Source organism: Mobula birostris, chromosome 5 (genome assembly GCF_030028105.1).
Source record: "Mobula birostris isolate sMobBir1 chromosome 5, sMobBir1.hap1, whole genome shotgun sequence".
NCBI lineage: Eukaryota > Metazoa > Chordata > Chondrichthyes > Myliobatiformes > Myliobatidae > Mobula > Mobula birostris.
The window spans coordinates 64,798,040-64,822,602 of record NC_092374.1 but is presented as its reverse complement, the minus strand read 5'-3'; the positions used below and the strand labels follow the sequence as shown (position 1 = coordinate 64,822,602).

The 24,563-nt window shown below is 41.8% G+C and overlaps 1 protein-coding gene across 2 annotated transcripts in view; it reads right to left on the bottom strand.

Moving 5' to 3' along the window:
- snx30 (sorting nexin family member 30) overlaps positions 1 to 24,563 on the bottom strand; it is a 108,614-nt gene that overhangs the window by 58,173 nt on the left and 25,878 nt on the right. For both annotated transcript variants that reach the window (XM_072258185.1, XM_072258186.1), the window contains exon 2: positions 833 to 1,021. In XM_072258185.1, coding sequence (XP_072114286.1) covers positions 833 to 1,021 — 189 coding nt within the window. The remainder of the gene's footprint in view (positions 1 to 832; positions 1,022 to 24,563) is intronic.

Below are 24,563 nucleotides of genomic sequence, written 5' to 3'. Positions count from 1 at the left end.
GCAAAACAGTTCTAACTGTCTTACTGTTCATTACTTGCCAATTATCAGTGACAAAAATCACAAACACACCAATATCACCATTTAAAACCTGCTTGCTCGAAGCATGGTGTAGTGTCTAACGGCACATGACTTGCACACAACTGTCATTAATTATAAAGTGTTTAGCAATAGTCTCCTGCTCCAATTAAGAGGCATAGTGTCCCAAATAAACTAAGGGAATCCCAGCTATTTTCTCAATTTGTCTTTGTCCCTTCAGAGCTGTCCCAAATAAGTGGCTGCCCCAATTAACCACAACCACTATATTTCATTTGTACCACTATACTTCATTTGTGCCATTCTACTCTCTGATCCAAGGCAGATGGTATTGTACTTCACAGCTTTTAAACAAGAGTGCTCCTACAACTCTGATGCCACAAACTTAAAAAGTCTCTCATCAAATCTGGAAAATTCTCAAGTGGCTGGGTTCTGTATCAACCAGAAGAATATTACATCACAATACAATGTGTCCATTGGACACCCAACTATTTGTGAACAGTTAATCCGAAATGCAGATTATTCAAGTTTAGCTGAAGGCACACTTTTAACAATAGGTTTTCAAATCCGCACAATAGCTCCTTGGTGGATCTCAAGACAAACTGCACAAGGAGTGAACTAGACAACTTTTAACAATCTGATCGGTGATTAATACTATTGACTACCTTCTCCTTCTACCCTCTCCTACTACTTTCATGGCTTCCCTAGTGGGATTTGAGTTCTTTACATAACTTACTATTTCCAAGCCAAAAAAATACATAATATATAGCAGGAAAATTAACAGTTCAATTATTTATACCTTTGTACTAACTCTGTAAGTGATGTAAGTCTCCATTGCAGACACATGTTTCTTTGGGTCATCAACTGTAACAAATAGATCTCTAGTTTCACCATCCAGCTCATCATCTAGCTGTAGTCTATTGAGGAGTGATGATGAAGAGGCAGGGCTTGATGTCTCCACCGGTGTCCCATTGGGCAATGTTAGATCCTGAAAGACAAGTAAATACTTAGCTGACCAGCATTAAGAACAGATTTGCTATTTACAAAACCCAAGATAACCAGAAATTCCACAATGATACACACAACCAATATTCCAACAGATAAGTATGCAACTTTATTAATGCTTAAACACAGCAACATTCACTTCACACAGCTCACGTACAATTTAAAAGGAAGCTAATCCACTACATATGCATTGTATTCTATTTTTCCAAGAAGCTGAAGCAGTTCAGGACTTACAACGATATTTTGAACATCTCCCATTTCATCCTCAAAAGGGGGGCAATTTGTGAATTTAAACTCTTCTGCTGGCAAACAGACACGCTTGTGCACAGACCCATCAAATGGTTCATATATTCATTGACTACGTTCCCAAAAAGTATTCATCCTATAATAATCTAAAAACCTGCCTGCAATATCGTGATTAATTTGCACATTTCATCCATGTGCAAATTACTAGGTTGGAATCATAGGCAGCATTCTACATGATTCTATGCACAATCAACATAGCTGGTCAGCCACTATATGACAAAAGTAAGAGAACTTGGTAAAGCAAAAGAAACTCAGTCAGAGACACAGATCACTACAGTTCTTTGACCCAGCTAGCCTGTACCAAACTATTACTCTACTTAGTCTCATCAACAAGCACCAAGACAGTAGCCCTCCTTACTCTTCTCATCCATAGAGTTAGCCAAACTTCTCTTAACTGTTGTAATCAAGCCCACATCCACCCCTTCTGCTGGCAGTTTGTTTCACACTTGTACCACTGAGTGAAGCTCCCCTCAAATACTTGACCTTTCACCTTTAATCAATGACCTTCAAATCTAGTCTTACCGAACCTCAGTGGGGAAAAAAAACCTGCTTGCATTGACTCCATCTACACAAATAAGTCTGTATACTTCTATCAAATTTCCCCTCATTCTCCTACGCTCCAGGGAATAAAGTCCTAACCTATTCATTCTTTCTTTCAACATCAAGTTCGACAATATCCTTGCATATTTTCTCTGTACTCTTTCAATTTTATTAACATCTTTCCTGTAGGAAGGTGACCAGAAATGCACAAAATACTCCAAAATTTGGCCTCAAAGTCTTAAATAGTTTCAACATAACATCCCAACTCCTATACTCAACGCTATCATTATGAAAGCCAAAAGCTCTCCTTATATGACCTTATCTATGTGTTTCCACTTCAAGGAATTATACACCTTTATTCACAGATCCCTCTGTTCTACTGCTCTCCTCAATCTCCTACCATTTACTGTCCAAGTCCTACGCTGGTACATCCTCCCAAAGTGAAACACTTCATACATATCTACAATAAATTCCATGAACCATTTTTCAGTCCATTTTTTCAGATGGTCCAAATCCCACTGCAAGCTTTGATAGCGTTCCTCACTGCCCACTATGCCCGCAATTTTAGTGTTATTCATGAATTATTCATCCAGTTTACCACATCTAGATTATTGCTATAGATAACAAACAATGGACCCAGCGCACTGATCCCTGCAGCACACCATTAGTCAGAGAGCAACCATCAATTACCACTCCCTGGTTTCCCCAATGAAGCCAATATTGAATCTAATTTACTAATTTGCCCTGAATGCCAAGTAACTGAAACTTCTTGACCAGCCCCCTATGCGGGACTTTGTCAAGGGCCTTACTGAAGTCCATTTTGACAATGTCTACTGCCCTTTCTGCATCAAATTTCCTGAAAAAAAAACATCAAGATTGGTTAGGCTCAACCAACCATGCACAAAGCCAATTCTGAAATCCCTAATCCGGCCCTGTCCGTCCAAATACTTATATATCTGGTCCCTTAGAACACCTCCAATAATTTATCCACTACTGACATCAGGCTTACCAATCTGTGTCCCATCTTATCCTTACAGACTTCCCTGAACAATGGAACATCAGCTATCCTCCAGTACCTTACCTATAGGCAAGGTCATTTTAAATCCCTCTGCCAGCAACCCTACAATTTCTGAACTAGCACCCCCCCCTCCAGGCCCAAGGGACAGCTTGTCAGGCCCAGGGGACTTATCTACCCTAGTTTGACTCAAGGCAGCAAGCACCTCCTCTTCTGTAGTCTAGAACAGTAATGTCGTCATGGGCTGAAAAGAAATTAGCTTTCTAGACAGTTTAAGGTTCAAAGTAAAATTTATTATCAGTGCGTGCATATCACCACATACAAGCCCAAGATTGTTTTTCAGCAGGCGTACTTAGCTAAACATCAGGAACTGTAAACAAACTGCAAATGCAGATATAACTGAACAACAATACGTAGAGAACATGAAATAACAGGGTCCTTCAATGGGTGTAGCTATCCCCTTCTGTTCAAGATATGCTCAAAGGTTGAGAGTGAATTACCCATGATGTACTGGGCAAATCCACTACCTTTTGTACGATTTGTCACTCAAAAGGCATTGGCATTCCCATTCCCATAACAGGCCGTAATGCAGTCAGTCAGCACACTTTCCACCACATATCTATAGAAGTTTGCCAAAGTTTTCAATGACATGCCAAACCTTCGTAGACTTCTGAGGAAGTAGAGGCGCTGCACAAAGGCAGTAATGACATACAAAACAGTTTCATGGAATATGGCCAAATACCCATAATATTCAGACAATATTTCAAAATACAACAGATAATATTCTTGAAAGTTTAAACAAGCAGCCACAAGTAACCTCAAATACATTTTCTACAGTATCCTCCTATAAGCACTCTACTCAACCCATTTTACAAGACGTTATGCTCTAATTACAAGAGTATTAAGCAAATGAAAAGCTAGCCAAACATGAACATTAAACATTAAATTCAAACAGCAGCTATAAATTAAAGATCTTATTCAACTCCCCAACCTCCAGTTTCTCCATGCAAGGTTTTTTTTTGCCTTCTGTTTCAACAGCAATCAGCTCATTGCAAGTTAAGCCCATTCCTTAGAATCACATCGGTGGCTTTTGGCTTAAACAACTAGTGGGTAGCCCTTTGGAAACTGCTGAAGAGAGGCAAGCAGGATTACAATCTTCACACTCCCCTCCACCCCCACACGTTCCCACTCCATTTTTCTCCTCCACCCCTCCTCCCGTCTGCCTCCAGCTATCAGTCACCAGCCAGTATCCCAAATTCACCCCCGCCCCCTAACACCAACACATCTACCATCTTACACCACTCAGTCACCATTCCCCTCTTTATACTGACCATCTCTCAATTCCATTCTCAGTCGTGAGGCAAGGATGCTACCCAAAACATCAACAATTCCATTCTTCCCATAGATGCAACTTGACCCACCAAATTCCTCCACCTACCCCTCTCCCATCCTACTGGTCTGCAGACAATTTTGGATCCTCTGATGCTAAATGAAGTACAACTTAATAGCATTATGTTTGGTCCATATACTTCCCTGCAGCAATGATGCTGGCTTCTTACACTCCACCAGTACAGCAAGAAAATACATAAAACAGCTCCATCCACTTACCAGCAAATAAGTAACTGTACACAAATTCAACCATCTCCAAGCATTCATGAATGTGCACTGACAAATGCTAAAGCAAAATTTAAAACTTCTCAGTTATTCCATGTATTCATATACATTGCTTTATTTCCTTATAGCAACAGAGAGACTGCAGAAGAGATTCACCGTGATGTTGATGGGCTGCAGTTAAAACCGGAGATTGGATAGGGTGGATTTATTTTCACTGAAACATTGAAGGCCAAGTGATGATTTTATCAGGGGTTCATGAAATTATGAGGGATATAGACCACATTATAATGCAGATCATTGATATAGATGACAAAAAACACTGCAGCATTCCACTAGCCACAGCCCTGCAGGCAGAGAGGCAACCATCTAATACTCTCTGGCTTCTCCTACAAAGCCAACGTCTAATGCAATCTACTACCTCATCTTGAATGCAGAGCAACTGAACCTTCTTGACCACCCTCCCATGTGGGACCTTGTCAAATGCCATGCTAAAGCTACGTAGACAACATCCACTACCTTGCTTTCATCAACTTTCCTGGTAACCTCAAAAAAACTACAAGATGGATTAGACATGACCTACCATGCACAAAGCCATGCTGACTATCCCCAATCAGTCCATGTCTATCCAAATACTCATATCAGTCCCTTGGAATACCTTCCAATAACTTACCTACTACTGATGTCAGGCTCACCACCCTATACGGACACTCCGTATCCGCGGATGCGGAACCCGCAGATTCAACCAACCATGGATCAGGATCGAAAAAAACCCGGAAGTTCTCTCTCCAGCACTCGTTGTTTGAGCATTGTTCACCTTGCATTTCGTTCGTTCGCTACTTGTGAGCAAGAGGAAGGAGCTTAAGGCTAGTAAGGGATGGCTGACTCGCTATGTAAAGCACTACAACCTCAAGAACATAAAGATCACGGGAGAATTGGCATCGGTTGATTCTCTAGAAGAACTATGATCATCTGTACTGAACGTGTACAGACTTTTTTTTCTTGTCATTATTCCCTAAACAATACAGTATAACTATTTACATAATATTTACATTGTATTAGGTATTATAAGTAATAATAAGTGGATGCATTAGTGATAATTTTTCAAAACTCTTTAGAATCTGGACTAGTTCCTGAGGATTGGAGGGTGGCTAATGTAACCACACTTTTTAAAAAAGGAGGGAGAGAAAAACCAGGGAATTATAGACCGGTTAGCCTGACATTGGTGGTGGGGAAAATGCTAGATTCACTTATCAAAGATGTGATAACAGCACATTTGGAAAGAGGTGAAATCATCGGACAAAGTCAGCATGGATTTGTGAAAGGAAAATCATGTCTGATGGATCTCATAGAATTTTTTGAGGATGTAACTAGCAGAGTGGATAGGGGAGAACCAGTGGATGTGGTATATTTGGATTTTCAAAAGGCTTTTGACAAGGTCCCACACAGGAGATTAGTGTGCAAACTTAAAGCACACAGTATTGGGGGTAAGGTATTGATGTGGATAGAGAACTGGCTGGCAGACAGGAAGCAAAGAGTGGGAATAAACGGGACCCTTTCAGAATGGCAGGCAGTGACTAGTGGGGTACCGCAAGGCTCAGTGCTGGGACCCCAGTTGTTTACAATATATATTAATGACTTAGATGAGGGAATTAAATGCAGCATCTCCAAGTTTGCGGATGACACGAAGCTGGGCGGCAGTGTTAGCTGTGAGGAGGATGCTAAGAGGACACAGGGTGACTTGGATAGGTTAGGTGAGTGGGCAAATTCATGGCAGATGCAATTTAATGTGGATAAATGTGAGGTTATCCACTTTGGTGGCAAAAACAGGAAAACAGATTATTATCTGAATGGTGGCCAATTAGGAAAAGGGGAGGTGCAATGAGACCTGGGTGTCATTATACACCAGTCATTGAAAGTGGGCATGCAGGTACAGTAGGCAGTGAAAAAGGCAAATGGTATGCTGGCATTCATAGCAAAGAGGATTCAAGTACAGGAGCAGAGAGGTACTACTGCAGTTGTACAAGGCCTTGGTGAGACCACACCTGGAGTATTGTGTACAGTTTTGGTCCACTAATCTGAGGAAAGACATCCTTGCCATAGAGGGAGTACAAAGAAGGTTCACCAGATTGATTCCTGGATTGGTAGCACTTTCATATGATGCAAGACTGGATCAACTAGGCTTATACTTGTTGGAATTTAGAAGATTGAGGGAGGATCTTATTGAAACGTATAAAATCCTAAAGGGATTGGACAGGCTAGATGCAGGAAGATTGTTCCCGATGTTGAGGAAGTCCAGAACGAGGGGGGTCACAGTTTGAGGATAAAGGGGAAGCCTTTTAGGACCGAGATTAGGAAAAACTTCTTCACACAGAGTGGTGAATCTGTGGAATTCTCTGCTACAGGAAACAGTTGAGGCCAGTTCATTGGCTATATTTAAGAGGGAGTTAGATATGGCCCTTGTGGCTAAAGGGATCGGGGGTATGGAGGGAAGGCAGGTACAGGGTTCTGAATTGGATGATCAGCCATGAAGGGCCGAATAGCCTACTCCTGCACCTATTTTCTATGTTTCTATGTTTCTAACCTAGAGATGACTTAAAGTATACGGGAGGATGTGCGTAGGTTATATGCAAATACTACACCATTTTATATACGGGACTTGAGCATCTGCGGAATGTCCCAGAACCAAACCTCCGCGGATACACAGGGCCGATTATAATACCCTGGTTTATTTTTAAAAGGCTTTCCTTAACAGCAAAACAACATTAGCTATTCTCCAGTCCTCCAGTGCCTCACCTGTTGCCAAGGATGATCTTAAATATCTCTGCCAGGCCCCTCAAATTTCAAAACTTGCCTCCCAGAGGGTCCGAGGAAACACCTTCTCAGGGTTGTACACCCTGAATATTTATCCACCCCAATTTACCTCAAGACAACAAACACCACCTTCTCTGTAATCTGCATAGGGTGCTTGGCCTCAATTCTATAGATTCTGTGTCCATCTCCCAAGTAAATACAGATGCAAAACGACCATGCAAAATCTCCACCATCTCTTTTGGCTCCATGCATAGATTACCACTCTGATCTTTCAGAGGAAGAATTTTGTCCCTTGCAATCCTTTTGTTCTTAACACATCTGTAAATTCTCTTAAGATTCTCCTTCACCTTGTCTGCTTAGGCAACTTTGTGCCTTCTTTTATTCCTCCTGATTTCTTTAAGTGTTCTCTTGCATTTCTTCTACCCAAGTACCACACTTGCTCCTACCTGCCTATACCTACTATACACTTTTTTTTCTTAACCAGGGCCTCAATATCTCTTGAAAACCAAGGTTCCCTAAACCTGTTATCTTTACCTTTTATCATGACAAACAAATTCAAGCTCTGTACTCTCAAAATTTCTATGTCACTTACCAAGTACACCTTTGCCAGAAAGCAGCTTATTCCAATCTACACTTTCCAGATCCTTTCTGATACCATCAAAATTGGCCTTTCTCCAATTTAGAATCTCAACCTGCTGACCAGACCTATCCTTTTCTGTATTTACTTTAAAGTAAATGCAAAGTCTTTCCCGACACAAACTTTTGTCCCCTGCCATCTCATTCCCTAATAGGAGATGAAGTATTGTAGTCTTGCACTGGGACTGTAATGATTAAGGAAACTTTCTGGAACACACCTGACAAACTATATCCCACCTAGTCCTTTTATAGTAAACCGTAAGGCCATAAAACATAGGAGCAGAATTAGGTCATTTGGCCCATCAAGTCCATTCCGCCATTCAGTCATGGCTGATCCTTTCCCCTCCCTCTTCAGCCCCACTCCACGACCTTCTTCCCATAATCTTTGATGCCATGTCCAATCAAGAACCTCTGAGCTCGGCCTTAAATACACCCAACAACCCGGCCTCCACAGCTGCCTGTGGTAACAAATTCCACAAATTTACTAATCTCTGGCTGAAGAAATTTCTCTGCAGATTCAATTGGGAGAAGAGCACAGATGCAGTAGCTCATCATAAAGCAAGGCTGCTAAGAAGGTTCTAATATAAAGGGAGAACACTGCCTAGCAGAGCAGTCAGAGTAGTGCGAGTCAGAGTAGTAGGGCTTTGGCTCATTGGGGCTTCAGCGAGAACAAGAGGCAAGTTACTTTCATATATTCTTCCCCTCTAACTTAAGAATAGTGGGTATGACTGCAAGGTCAGTTTACTGCTCCGGGTGTCAGATATGGGCTATCCGGGGAACTTCCAGCCTGACAAGATATACCCCAGACTACTGTGGGAAGAGAGGAAAGAGATTGCTGAGCCTCTGGCAATGATCTTTGTGTCATGAGGGACAGGAGAAGTACCACAGGATTGGAGGGCTGCAAATGTTGCTCCCTTGTTCAAGTAGAGATAACCGAGGAAATTATAGACCAGTGACTCTTACTTCAGTGGTAGGCAAGTTGATGGAGAAGGTCCCAAGGCAGGACTTGAGCATTTGGAGAGACATCTGATTAGGGATAGTCAGCATGGTTTTGTCAAAGGCAGGTCGTGTCTTACGAGCCTGACTGAATTCTTTGAGGATGTAACAAAACACATTGATGAAGGTAGAGCAGTGGATGTAGTGTATATGGATTTCAGCAAGGTATCTGATAAGCTTCCCCATGCAAGGCTTATTCAGAAAGTAAGGAGGCATGGGATCCAAGGAGACTTTACTTTGTGAATCCAAAACTGGCTTACACACAGAAAGCAAAGGGTGGTTGTAGATAGTTTGTGCTCTATATGGAGGTCAGTGATCAGTGGTGTTTCGCAAGAATCTGTTCTGGGAGTCCTCCTCTGTGATTTTTATAATTGAACTGGATGAGGAAGTAGAAGGGTAGGTTAGTAAGTTTGCTGATGACACAGAGATGCCTTTATCTATCCTACATGCAATCTCCTCAAAAATTTCCAACAGGTTTGTCAGGCAAGATTTTCCCTCAAGAAAACCATGCTGCCTTTGTCCCATCTTGACCTCATCCTTAACAACTGACTCCAACATCTTCCCAACCACTGACGTCAGGCCAACTGGTCTATAATTTCCTTTCTACTGCTTTCCTCCTTTCTTAAAAAGCAGAGTGACATTTGCAATTTTCCAGTCCTCTGGCACCTTGCCAGAGTTCAATGATTTTTGAAAGATCATTACTAATGACTCCACAATCTCTACCACTACCTCTTTCAGAATCCTTGGGTGCAGTCCATCTGGTCCGGGTGATTTATGTACTGGGACTTTCAGCTTTTTGAGCAGCTTTTCCCTTGTAATAGCAACTGCACTCACTTCTCTTCCCACACACCCTTCAACATGTGGCACAATGCTACTGTGTTCCATAGTGAAGACATGCAAAATACTCAGTTTATCCGCCATCTCCTTGGTCCCTGTTATTATTTTTCTGGCCTCATTTTCTAGCAGTCCTATATACATTCATTTTTTTTTTTTAAAAAAACATTCTTGAAAAAGTTTTTACTATCCACTTTGATATTGTTTGCTTTCGTATTTCGTCTTTCCCCTCCTAATGATTCTTTTAGATGCCCTCTGTAGGGTTTCCTACCCTACCCTGATATTGTTTGCTTTCGTATTTCATCTTTCCCCTCCTAATGATTCTTTTAGATGCCCTCTGTAGGGTTTCCTACCCTAATCCTGTCTTCTCACTAATTTTTGCTTCGTTATATGCCCTCTTTTGCTTTTACATTTGCTTTGACTTCCTTTGCCACCGACAGTTGTACTATTTTACCACTGAGTAGTTCTTAGTGTTTTTGAAATACATCTATCCTGCATCTTCCTCATTTTTCCCAGAAACTCACACCATTGCTGCACTATTGTCATCCCTGCCAACATCTCCTTCTGCTTATTTTGGCCAACTCCCCTCTCATACCACTATAATTTCCTTTACTCCACTGAAATACTGCTACGTTAGACCTTACCTTCTCCTCATCAAATTTCAAGTTGAACTCAATCATATTGCGATCACTGCCTCCCAAGGGTTCTCATACCTTAGTCTCCATCATAGTCTCCGGTTCATTACATAACACCCAATCCAGTGTAGCTGATCTCCTAGTAGGCTCAACAACAAACTGCTCTAAAAAGCCATCTTGTAGGCATTCTACAAACTCCTGAGATCCATTACCAACCAGATTTTCCCCAATCGACCTGCATGCTGAAAACTCCCATGACCATCATAACATTGCCCTTTTGACACACCTTTTCTATTTCGTTTTGTAATGTTTGGTCCACATCCAGTGGAGTTCTAGTCAATATGTGGAAAGTTAAAATCACCTCCTATAACAACCTTATATTTCCTGCAACAATCTGCGATCTCACTACAGATCTTCAGCTTTGTCAGGCATATAAAAGAAATGGACTGCAAGTTCCAAACTGGGACATTATATCTCAGCCTAAAACCATAGTACACTAGGAAGCAAAGAGAATAAATGCTCACACAAAGCAAGTCCCAAAAGTGAAGCTTGATATATTGCTCACAAGATTATAGAAAACTGGACTGGGAATTTCAAATAGTGGCATAGAAGGCGGAGCTAAGATGGCACCAAATGGCTGCTTCTTCGAGCTCATCTGTGGAAACAGTTTAAATTTCTTTTTAATGTCCTTTTCCTTTTTCAAGGTGGCTGGGGCTTCTATTGTAGCTCCTGATCTGCAACAGCACCCAAACTGTTTATTCCCCACCCCAGCTCCCCCCAACGTGGATGAGTTCCACTCTTGGAGCTCACCAACTGGTTGTTTTCTGACATTTTCCAGAAGTGGCCTAGATGATGGCATCTCCAGGGTGCAGCCTTGTGGAGGGCTGATTCCATGTCAGCATTGCCAACTGAGACATTGCAGGAGAAGGAACAGCAGGATTTTGTCATGGCAGATCTTTCTTCCTCTCGACAATTCTGGGGGAATCTCTGAATAAGTGATGCAGCAAACTGTAACATCGTAACAGCGAGTGTTTGTTGGTCTCCCCTTTCACTGAAATGGGTGACATCTCTGTCCCTTGTTGGTGAAAGGGGGAACAAAAGAGACATACTGTGGTATTTTGAGCTGTCAGGTAGACAACAGTTTCTGTTGCCTGTTGACTGCAGATCATGGTCTCTTTGGGGCTTTGCTATTGCTTGGTGGGTGGTCGGTGCTGATGCTTTCTGCTGAAATGGGTGGCGGGAGGGGCCTGAGTGTCTAACAGTTTTCTGTCATTCATTCTTTTGGGGTTCTGTTTTTTTTTAAAACAGATGCCTGAGAAGAGCAAGAATTTCAGGTTGTATACTGTAAACATTCTCTCAAATTAATTGAAACCATTTGCAATAGCTTATCTAACCTATAAAAACAGACAAAACGTTTATGGAAATTCCATTCAAATTTGTTATTATTCATACAAAGAACAATCTCAGTGCTTATGCCAAATTTCTGGAGGCAGTCAATTGACATTTTACTTATGTGAGCTAGCTAGCAACATCGATCAATGTGAGATCTTTCTTGAAAATATCATGTTTGCAACACACACACAACTCCAGTCCAACATCTCCATTGATTTCTCAGATTTCCACCAGTGTCAAAGGAGCTATTTGTTAGATGGATGATGAAACAGATTCCCTATACAAGTCAGGTGAAGGCAAAAGATTGCATTGTACTCCTTCAAAAGGAGGATCAAACAAAGAGCAATTATCCACCATCCAAATTTTCATGAAGCTACATAAGCAAAGCTGTTCAGAAATCTTCAGGAAAAACTGAACTCAGTGGGTCAGTCAGCATCTATACAGGGAAATGGACTTTTGACAATTCAAGGTGAATCCCTTCATCTCAAGACATCTTAGCCAAGAGCCAAATTACATTCATGGTTTAACAGGGGTCCACACCTCCAATTCACTCAGCCAGAAAAAAAGAACGCAGCAACCCAAGCAAGAGTGGAAGAATGGAAGCACACTACAAATTCAACAGACATGGAAAACAGATTTTTCCAACGTAAGCTTTTTATCTTTTGTTTTAAAAAAAAAGTGGAGCTGTTCTTTTCCTTCCCCCGCACCCCCCCCCCCAATACTGGGAAATGAAGAATGAAGTGAGGCTCTGGGGTATCAATAGGCTGAAATTTGCACAGGTCCAATAAAAAGAGAGGATATGTATGTGGAATGGCCATAGTTGGAGAGGTCCTGCTTTGGCTCAACAGCTTTGGGCAAGCACAGGTTCTAAGTAAAATAGTTTCTAGTAAGGTATTTTTCTCCATTAGTACATAGTGAGTACACTGAAAATGGGTCCAGATGTAGTGGTACATTCCTTGTGAGAGATCTAGGAAATTTGGGAGCTATCCAGTCTCCCCATGATAACTATGTCAGCACAAAGTGCATCAAGCTACAGCTCCTCAAAGACTGTGCTAAGGGACAGAACTTATAGCTGGATGACATTTGGGTTATAGAAAAATAAGATAGATATGACCCACAGGGAGGTAGTCACCCCCAAGTTGCAGGAGGAAGGTAGCAGGATTACTGTCAGGAAGGGGAATAGACAGCTAGTACAGAGCACCCTTGTGGCTGTTCCCCTCAATAATAAGTATACCGCTTTGGATGCTGTTAGGGGAGATGACCTATTGAAGAAAGCAACAGCGACCAGATCCCTGGCACAGAGTCTGGCCCTGTGGCTCAGGCAGGGTGGGAAGAAGAGGAGTGCAGTAGTGATTCCACAATTACAGCAGGAAGCAAATTTTGTGGAATGAAAGAGACACCTGAATGGTATGTTGCCTCCCTGGTGCTAAGGTCAGAGACGACTCAGATCATGTCCATGCCATTCACCCTGCAGTTTGAGATGGAGAAAGTAAAATTGAATGCACAGTGGCATGCAAAAGTTTGGGCACCCCTGGTCAAAATTGCTGTTACTGTGAATAGCTAAGTAAAAGATGAAATGATTTCCAAAAGGCATAAAGTTAAAGATGACACTTTCCTTTAATATTTCATTATTTTTTTTTATTTCCATCTTTTACAGTTTCAAAATAACAAAAAAAGAGCCCAAGCAAAAGTTTGGGCACCCTGCATGGCAGTGCTCAGTAACACCCCCTTTGGCAAGTATCACAGCTTGTAAATGCTTTTTGTAGCCAGCTAAGAGTCTTTCAATTCTTGTTTGGGGGATTTTCGCCCATTTTTCCTTGCAAAAGGCTTCTAGTTCTGTGAGACTCTTGGACCGTCTTGCATGCACTGCTCTTTTGAGGTCTCTCCACAGATTCTCCATGATGTTTAGTTCAGGGGACTGTGAGGGCCATGGCAAAACCTTCAGCTTGCACCTCTGGAGGTAGTCCATTGTACATTTTGAGGTGTTTAAGTTCATCATCCTGTTGTAGGAGCCATCCTCTTTTCATCTTCGGCTTTTTTTTTTTTACAGACGGTGTGATGTTTGCTTCCAGAATTTGCTGGTATTTAATTGAATTCATTCTTCCCTCCACCAGTAAATGTTCCCTGTGCCAATGGCTGCAACACAAGCCCAAAGCATGATCAATCAGACCCCGTGCTTAACAGTTGGAGAGGGGTTCTTTTTATGAAATTTTGCACCCTTTTTTCCTCCAAACGTACCTTTGCTCATTGCGGCCAAAGAGTTCTATTTTAACTTCATCAGTCCACAGGATGTTTCCAAAATGCATCAGGCTTGTTTAGATGTTCCTTTGAACCTTCTGAATAGAACTTTTTGGCTGCTGCATTTTCTGCGGATCGGTATCGGTTCGCTACTTGGAGGTTGGGGACCACTGCACCACCCCAAACTCTGACAACTCAGCCTAACACACCATCATCAGTGTGCTCGGTGCTGTTTCCCAGAGTCCCATAAGTGATACTACACTGTACATACATTATTTCTACTTTATATAGTTCGTGTATTTTTATGTGTTATTTGGTATGATTTGGCAGTTTCATTGCTTAAAGGTTACTGGAGAGAGTGTTTCTGCCGAGAGCACTTGCGTGAGATTTTCGCTACGGTGAACAGTGCAGCAATGATTGTAGAAAAGTATTTCTACTTTATAGGCTGTGTATTTATCATATCATTCCTGCTTTTACTATATGTTACTGTTATTTTAGGTTTTGTGTGTTATTTGGCATGATTTGGTAGGTTATTTTCGGGTCTGTGAATGCTCACAAATTTTTCCCATATAAATAAATGGTAATTGCTTCTTCACTTTATGACATTCCGGCTTACGAACCGTTTCATAGGAACGCTATCGGATGGCGGGGGAAACCTGTACACCTCAAAACCCACAATGGACTACCTCAAGAGGCGCAAGCTGAAGGTTTTGCCATGGCCCTCACAGTCCCCTGACCTAAACATCATCGAGAATCTGTGGAGAGACCTCAAAAGAGCAGTGCATGCAAGACGGCCCAAGAATCTCACAGAACTAGAAGCCTTTTGCAAGGAAGAATGGGTGAAAATCCCCCAAACAAGTACTGAAAGACTTAGCTGGCTATAAAAAGCGTTTACAAGCTATGATACTTGCCAAAGGGGGTGTTACTAGGTACTGACCATGCAGGGTGCCCAAACTTTTGCTTCGGGCCTTTTTCTTTTTTTGTTATTTTGAAACGGTAGAAGATGGAAATAAAAGTTTTCTTGCTTAAAATATTACAGAAATGTGTCTTTAACTTGATGCCTTTTGGAAATCAGTTCATCTTTTACTCACTTAGCTATTCACAGTAACAGAAATTCTGACTGGGGTGCCCAAACTGCTGCATGCCACTTTATCAATATTACAATGGTGTAAAAGGTATGAGGTGTGGGACAGAAGAGCAGATCAAAGTTGATTCAAAGGGGACACTAGCAGGGCTGACAGCAGAACAGTAATGACTGGTGTTCATGGAGGAAATTTGGAAGGCGCAGAAAATATACATCCCAAAGATGAAGTATTCTACAGGGAGTATGGGGCAACCGCGGCTGGTAAGTCAGCATAAAAGCAAAAGAGCACATAATATAGCAAAAATTAGTGAGAAGGTACAGCATTGGAAAGCTTTCAAAAATCAACAGAAGGCAATTAAAGCCAACAAGAGAAAAGATGAAGAATGAAGGCAACCTAGCCAATGATATAAAAGAGAATTCCAGAAGTTTTTTTTTCCCCTAAGATGTATAGAATAAAAGAGATAGTGGATAGCGAACCGCTGGGGAGGTAGTGTTGAGGGACAAAGACATAACAGACGAACTTAAGTATTTTGTGTCAGCCTTCACTGTGAAGACACTAGCAGAATGCCAGAAATGAGAGTGTGTCAAGGGGCAGAAGTGAGTGTAGCTGGTATTACTAAGGTGCTTGAGAAGCTTAAAGGTCTGAAGGTAGATAAGTCACCTGGACCAGATAGACTACACCCCAGAGGTCTGAAAGAAGTATCTGAAGAGATTGTGGAGGCATTAGTAATGATCTTTCAAGAATCACTAAATTCTGGAATAGCTCCTGAGGATAAGAAAATTGCAAATGTTACTCCATTCTTTAAGATGTAAAGGAGGCAGAAGAATGGAAATTATAGGACAGTTAGCTCAATTTCAGTGGTTGGAAATTTGTTGGTGTCTATTATTAAGGATGAGATTTTGAGTTGCTTGGAGGCACATGATAAAATATGCCAAAGTTAGCATGTTTTCTAGTGGAGAAACTGACAAATCTGTTGGAATTTTTTAAGGAAATAGAAGGCAGGATATTGTATAAATGGATTTTCAAAAGGTCTCAGACAAGATAACAAGAGCCCATGGTATTACTGGAAAAGCCCTAGCATGGATAGAGCATTGGCTGACTGACAATGAGTGGGAATAAAGGGGGCCTTTTCTGGTTTGCTGCCGGGGTCAATGTTGGGACCACTCTTTACATTGTGTCAATGATTTGGATGAAGGAATTGATGCCTTTGTGTACAAAGCTAGGCAGAGGGGCAGGTGATGTTGAGGAAGCAGGGTGCCTGCAGAAGGACTTTGATTGGGGGAAAATGAAGAAACAAGTGTCAGATGGAATATAGTGTAGGAGGTGCATGGTCATGCACTTTGGCATATGGAATAAAAGTGTGGACTATTTTCTAAATGAGGAGAAAATTCAAAAATCAGAGGTGCAGAGGGACTTGGAAGTTTTTGTGCAGGATTCCCTAAAGGTTGACTTGCAGGTTGAGTTGGCAGTAAGGAAGGCAAATACAATGTTAGCATTCATTTTGAGAGAATTAGAATACAAAAGCAAGGATGTAATGTGAGGTTTTATAAGGCATTGGGCAGACCGCATTTTGAAAGTAGTTCTGGGCCCCTTATCTAAGAAGTGATGTGCTGAATTTGGAGAGGGTCCAGAGAAAGTTCACAAGAATGAATCTGGGGCATGAAGTCTATCTGTGTGAGGGGTGGGTGGGTAAGAGACTTGTTTTTCCTGTTGTTTTGTTGCTGCTGTTCTCCTGAACATTTTGGCATGCTCTGTTGGTGCTGCAATGTGTGGCCACATTACAGACCCTTTAAACCACTGAGCCTACACAGACCATGTACAACACATTTACAGTAATGTTACACTAATCTCTTCTCTCCATATTCTCAATCCACACGCCCTCAGATTTTACCACTCATTTGCACACTGTATACATGGAAACAAACCAAAGCAGAAGAAACTGCACAATTACCCACTGAGAACATGCAAACAGCAGCCTAGGTCAGACCACAAGACATAGAAGCAGAATTAGGTCATCCAGCCCATCGAGTCCCCACCATTCCATATGGCCAATTTATTATCCCTCTCAACCCCATTGTCCTGCCTGCTCCCTGTAACCTGACAAATCAAGAATCTCTCACCCTCTGTTTTAAATATACACAATGACTGGCCTCTGTAGCCATCCAGTGCAATGAATTCCAGACTCACCACTCTCCAGCTAAACAAATTCCTCCTCTGCAAGATTGAACCCAAGTCTCCGGTGCTGTGAGACCGCAGATCCTAATTGTGCCACTGTGCCCGCCCACAAATACACTCAACATAATCACCAACTTGCATTCTGGACAAAAATAACTGCAAATGTATTTTGAACACAAACATCCAACTGACACTACTTAAAAACTGTTCGCTCTAAGCAGTGCAGTGTGTAATGGCCAAGTGCACGTGACTGACGCTAGTTAGAAATTGTTCAGCAACAGTCTCCTGGCCCAATCAAGTGGCGTAGTGCCCAAAATAAACATAGGGAATACTGACTATTTTCTTGATTTAGTTTTTGTTCTTTAATAGTCTTACTAAATAAACTGTTCATCTAATTACTAATGTCTCAATTTACTGGAATCCACTGTATCTTATAAACCTTTTTTTATTCTTCTTTAATAGTTAGAAACATGCAATCCTTGGTTCTATTTTTCTATATTAAAACAGCGAAGGATAAATTTAGAGCTGGACTTTAAATTTATGTTCAATTTTTTGAGCCTGATATTTACAGGTAACACCAGTGACTAGATTTAACCAGCTCCCTTCACAGTTCAGTCCTTGCCACCATTCTTTCCTTGTTTTGAATCTCTACCAATTCAGAACCAATTTGTTTTTTTAAAATATAACAGAATGAGTAGCACATTAGTCAACATGTCTACTTTGGGAACTGATCAAACATTAACCCAGGTTTTGCTGTAGTTAGTCTATAAACCAGTTTCCTCACAGCCTTCAGTTCCAAAAAGAGCTGAAAGTAAATGATATCCGGAGAATCTTGGTCTCTGGAAACTGAACTACAGGACCAAGAGATGACAGTGTGAACTGCAGCCCAAATAGCAGCATAGATGCTTCCCAGTCAGAAAGCTGTTGATCAGAAGCTCATCATGATGATCACAGTTCTAAGCTTACACTTCAGAATTGATCATCTTTTAAGTTTTAGAATAGCCAGCTACTGCATTACCAAATTCTCCACTACCAATATTCTGGGGGTCACCATTGTTCAGAAAGTCAAGACCATACATGCAAGTGGCTATAGGAGAAAGTCTGACAATGGTATCCAACAGCAAGTGACTCTCCATAAAACACAGTTCACAAGTATATTGGATGAGTACCTCTCCGACAATAGGCAAATCTATCATCAAGCAGAACAAACAGCCCACTTTACTGGTACACCTCCACGATACCATACATCCATAAAAATTATTAATATTAATTATCTACATTACTCCAGTGGCAGCAACTAACCAGAAAAAGACAAAGGTTTCAGGCAAACATGAACAATGCAACCTGCATATTTTCCTCCACTCCCCCCGCCCCCCCCCCCAAGTTACACCCCTTCCTAACTTGGAACATAACCCATGCTGGGTCCAAATCCTAGAACACCCTACTTAACAACAGGGCAATTAACCCAGGCTACGTCCATGATGGCAACATTCCAAAGATCAAATAAAGTATAGCACTTCATTATCAGAGACTCCAGCTCCAAACTGAGATGTTAAACAGAGGACCACATCTGCACTTTGAAGAGTATGGAAGTTCTAATGGCATCCTCAGTATCCTCAACATCAATTGTTATTCTTCAGACTCCAGAAAAATCATTTACACCGTTTGTATTACTTGTTCTATTCAGATTGGTCACCCACTTTCCCAATTCAGCGTGCGATGTTCCAGAGAACTTGAAAGGCATTGCATAAATGTCTCTTATGACCTGAATGAAATTTACAAATAGAACAAGGGATAAATTACTAATGAAGTAAGGCAAGTGTCAAGTTAACAGTTGAGAGTGAGACCATTTCTTAAAGTTGGAAAAATAAAAGTACTTTTTATTTGCATTCTTGCAGTCTTCTAGCATGCACTACTCTCCATAAACTCCTTAAATATTGCTTTATCAATTTCCATTAAAATCATAGATTAGATTTAACAGATCTGGGCACACTCTTTCTTGAGCTGCTCATTTCTTCATCTCACACCCTCCCTATCTGTACCACATGCTTAATCCTAAAGTGCAAAGCAAGCACAAGCAATAGCATAGCATTCTCAGTCTAGGCACTTCTGAGCCTACCAAACTCAAAATTTTACAACTTCAGTGACCTTGCTTTCTCTTTCCACAAGTATGACCTGGCCTGTTGAATGTTTCCAGTATTTTCTGCTTTTATTTCAGAGTTTCAACTCTGTCTCAGTCACATATGGCCATTCCATCTATGTCACTGGAACATCAGCCAGACTTGTTTTATAGATCTGCAATTTGCAGCTTCTGCTTTCATTTGAGTGCACATTCTCTAACCACCCTCATTATATGGCTTTTCTGTTTCTTTGTTAATATATCCTCTGTAACTGCCGCCTTAAGCCCTGCAACCTAATGACTGTGTTTAAAGCTCAGCCATGGGAACCTTGTTCTCACCTTAGAAATGCTCTTTGTCTTAGCCATCCCCATATCTATCCTCTCAGCAACTTAGCTCTACGTTTTAATGTTTTTATTAATTAATCCACTCTGCTGAAGGATCCTCAACAGGATACATCAAGCCTTACCCAACCTACTGGTCATGTCCAATGTTTTCTCCATAACTTTATGCAATAGGTTTTGCACACTTGGAAAGCCCATTGGCTTATTACTCATCTCTTCATAATTAGGTTAATTCATTCACAGTTATTGCCCAAGTAATACACACTTTGCAAAATTCACTATGACCCCTACTTCCTCATTGGATTAATAATTTTTTTTCTTGCAAATGTTGCAGTTTAAATTTAAACAGCTTTGGTGGAATCCCCCAGGTGGAAAATTTTTCACTTCCTGCAAAAAAAAAGAACGACCAACTAGGGCAATATACCTGATAGCAGAACAAGTTGTAAACGACACGCTGATGTTTAGGGTGCAGCTCCATTTCACCTGCGAGCCTGACAATATCACATGCCAAACCTGCACCCGTCATAATGCAATACTATAATTCAGGTTTCTACCCAACTAAGTTGGGCAGTGTCCCAAAAATCAAATTTCACAACAAGCCCCTATTTCTTATGAAATTAGGCAACAAATATCCAATCAAGTAATCTCATTTGACAAACATTTAAGGCCACTGCTTTTTTTTTTTTTTGAGGAAAAAAAAAACGGGGAAAAATCCATCATATGGTTGGATAGAATGCCTAAACATTTTCTACTACGTAGGTAGATCTCTTCTCAGGCTCCACATCATGAGGTCAGATCCTGCCATAAATTTTCTGCTGACTGTTCAGATTTAAGCCGAACATTAAGACCAATTTAGGCAGAACACGCGTAGGAACCAAGCAGCAAGTCCTTAACAATCTGGAGACTATATATAACACGACCGTGGTGGGTCTCATCAGCAAGAACAATGAGTCAGCATACAGAGAGGAGGTGCAGCAGCTAACAGACTGGTACAAAACAAAAGAGATGGTTGTTGACTTCAGGAGGACACGGAACAACCACTCTCTGCTGAACATCGATGACTCCTCCGTAGAGATCGTTAAGAGCACCAAATTGCTTGGTGTTCACCTGGTGCAGAATCTCACCTGGTCCTTCAACATCAGCTCCATAGCAAAGAAAACCCAGCAGCGTCTCTACTTTCTGCAAAGGCTGAGAAAAGTCCATCTCCCACCCCCCATTCTCACCACAGTCTACAAAGGTTGTATTGAGAGCATCCTGAGCAGCTGCATCACTGCCTGGTTCGGAAATTGTACTGTCTCGGATCGCAAGACCCTGCAGCAGACAATGAGGTCAGCTGAGGAGATCATAGGGGTCTCTCTTCCCGCCATTACAGACATTTACACCACATGCTGCATCCGTAAAGCAAAAAGCATTATGAAGGACCGCACGTACCCCTCATACAAACTCTTCTCCCTCCTGCCATCTGGCAAAAGGCACCGAAGTATTTGGGCTCTCACGACCAGACTATGTAACAGTTTCTTCCCCCAAGCCATCAGACTCTTCAATACCCAAAGCCTGGACTGACACCAACCTACTGCCCTCTACTGTGTATATTGTCTTGTTTATTATTTATTGTAATGCCTGCACTGTTTTGTGCACTTTATGCAGTCCTGGGTAGGTCTGTAGTCCAGTGTAGTTTTGTGTTTTTTTTTTAAACATAGTTCAGTGTAGTTTTTGTATTGTTCATGTAGCATGGTCCTGAAAAACATTGTTGCATTTTTACTGTGTACTGTATCAGCAGTTATGGTCAAAATGACAATAAAAAGTGATTTGACACGAACTGAGTAGATTTGAAAGGTGGAGAGAGGGGAGGAAAAAATGCCAAGCGATAAGTGAAACTTGGAGAGGGAGAGATGAAGCAAAGAGCTTGGAAGTTGATTGGTGAAGGAGACAGAAGGCCATGGAAGAAAAAGGGGGGGGGGGGGAGGAGGAGCACCAGAGGGAGGCGATGGGAAGGCAAGGAGATAATATGAGAAAGGGAAAAGGGATGGGAAATGGTGAATGGGGTGGAGTGGTGGAGGCATTGCTGGAAGTTTGAGAAATCAATGTTCATGCCATCAGGTTGGAGGCTACCCAAGTGGAATACAAGGTGTTGTTCCTTCCACCTAAGTGTGACCTTATCCCAATAGTGGAGGCCATGGATGGACATATCAGAATGGGAAATGGAATTAAAATGGGTGGCCACTGGGAGAGCCCACTTGCTCTGGTGAACAAAGCATAGATGTTCGGCAAAGCGGTCTCCCCATCTACGTCAGGTCTCAATGATATAACAAGAGGCCACATCAAGAGCACCGTACACAGTACATGACCCCAACAGACTCACAGGTGAAGTGTTGCCTCATCTGGAAGGACTGTTTGGGACCTTGAATAGTAGTGAGGTAAGAGGTGTAGGGGCAGGTGAAGCAGTTGTTCTGCTTGCAAGGATAAGTGCCAGGAGCGAGATCAGTGGGGAGGGACAAATGGACAAGGGAGTTGCATAGGGAGCGATCCCTGCAGAAAGTTGGGGGGGGGTGCAGAGAAGAGGGGAAGGTGTGTTTGGTGGTGAGATCCAGTTGAAGGAGGCGGAAGGTTCGGAGAATTATGTGCTGGGCGCAGAGGCTGGTGGGGTGGTAGGTGAGGACAAGGAACCCTATCCCTGGTAGTATGGCAGGAGAAAAGGGTAACAGCAGATGTGCGTAAAATGGAAGAGATGCGGTTGAGGACAAGGACATCTCCTTCGTACTAAAATGAAAAACCTCATCCTGAGAGTAGATGCAGCAGAGACTGAGGAATTGAGAAAAGGGAATAGTGTTTTTACAAGTAGCAGGGTGGAACAAAGTATAGTCCAGGTAGCTGTAAAAGTCCTTTGGTTTATAAATAGACATTGGTGGATAAGCTGTCTCTGAAGATAGAGATAATGAGATTGAGAAAGGGGTGGGAAGTGTTGGAAATGGACCAGGTGAATTTGAGGGCCAGGTGGAAGTTAGAAACAAAGTAGATGAAATTGACGAGTTCAGCATGGGTGCAGGAAGCACCACCAATGCAGTCATCGATGTAGCGTAGGGCAAGTGTGGGACGGTCACCAGTGCAGGCTTGCAACATAGACTGTCCCTCCTCTTCTGCCCCCCCCCCCCAGCCCTGAAGTTAGGACATCAGACCAGCACAGCTGTTGTAATAGGAACAAAGTGAACGGAAAAAGGGACCGGAAGGCACAGTGCAAACAGACTTTTTGAAAAATGGATGAACTCTGCAGAGCAGATGGAACTTAACCCACTCAGACAGCTGCCATTTTAAATGTGTGGTTTCAACTAGAATCTACAACTCTGCCACAGCACTAGCTCTGATCAAGATGGTGCCAGCATACAACAATGTATTCAGTCAATGTCGTCTGGATAGATCATGGAACCATACATTTCATTTCTTTTACATTTGTTCTTCATTTTTCATCTGCAACTGTTGGAGCCTGTGATTTGCTGTTTGGAGGTTATTTGGGTGTTCCAGCACTCTGTAGTCTCCAAGGGGATTCCGGGAGGCAGAGGGAGTATGCACGAACCTCGTGGTGAAAAGGCTGCAAACCAACGTTCAACTCCATTTTGTCAATTAAAGCTTCCATTAACTTGAGGGAGATTGAAACATCCAGACGAATGCTGAAGGTGAATACCAGCTGCCTGCCTTTTGGTCACTGGTGGGATTGCTCTACTGCTGGAGAGGGAAGACTATCTTTTGATCACCAGTTGGATCACTCTGCTATAGAGAATGGAGACGACCTTTTCATCACTGGTGGGATCACTCTGCTACAGAGAGGGAAAAGCCTCTTGCTATGTCCCGAGAATGTTACCCAGGTTTTCTGCATTTTGGATATCAACTTGGTCTACAGACAGTTTTCTTCCACGCCCCACCCCCCACCTTATAGGTTTTTTTTATATTCCATGTTTTTCACCACATCTGTGGGTTTTTTTGTGTGTAGGGGAGGGGGATGGGGGTGGTGGTCAATGTGCCTGTTCTGTCTTTGGGTTTTTTGGTGTGCGTCGAGGAGAGACTTGGGGGTTGACGATAGTGTTTCCATTCTTTTCTTTCTTGGTTTTGTGGCTATCTGGAGAAGAAGAATTTCAATCATATACTTTGATAATAAATGAACTTTTGAACAATATGGGGACTTTTGCTATACAGCAAGGTGAAGTGCATCATACTTTGCCTCATACCAACCTATAAATATTAAAATTGAATCTTTCTTTTTGCAATTGCACCATGTCTAATTCAGGATCATTAAAATTACTATTCAACAAATTAGACAGCATTTATCTTGTAGGATGATAAGCTGCACACAGTAAGCAATATAGACTCCAGATTCTGTAGATGTTAGAATTGGGAGAGAAACTGCGGGAGTTACTCAAGGATTTTTTTTAAAAAAACAGTAAACAATGTGGTCATCTGAGCCTCCAAAACAAGTGCAGGTAGTTTCCCCTAAATTCCAGCCAACAAGAGAATATATCAATTTTCTACCTTTTATGAACATTGTACACCCATTGGTAGCCAATTAAAAACACTAACTGCCATTTACAGTATGAACAATTTAATAAATGTGGTAACACCCTTATATAGCAAAACTAGTGGTTATAGCACATCTAACTGAATCACTTGCAGGATATCTTCTAACAAGAGCAAAACAAATTCCCTTCCAGCTATTAAAGTGCACCTTGGCCAAATGAAAAGTACAACAGCTGCCTATGAGCAATCCAACTCCCCCAGACAGTGAGATTCAATTAGAA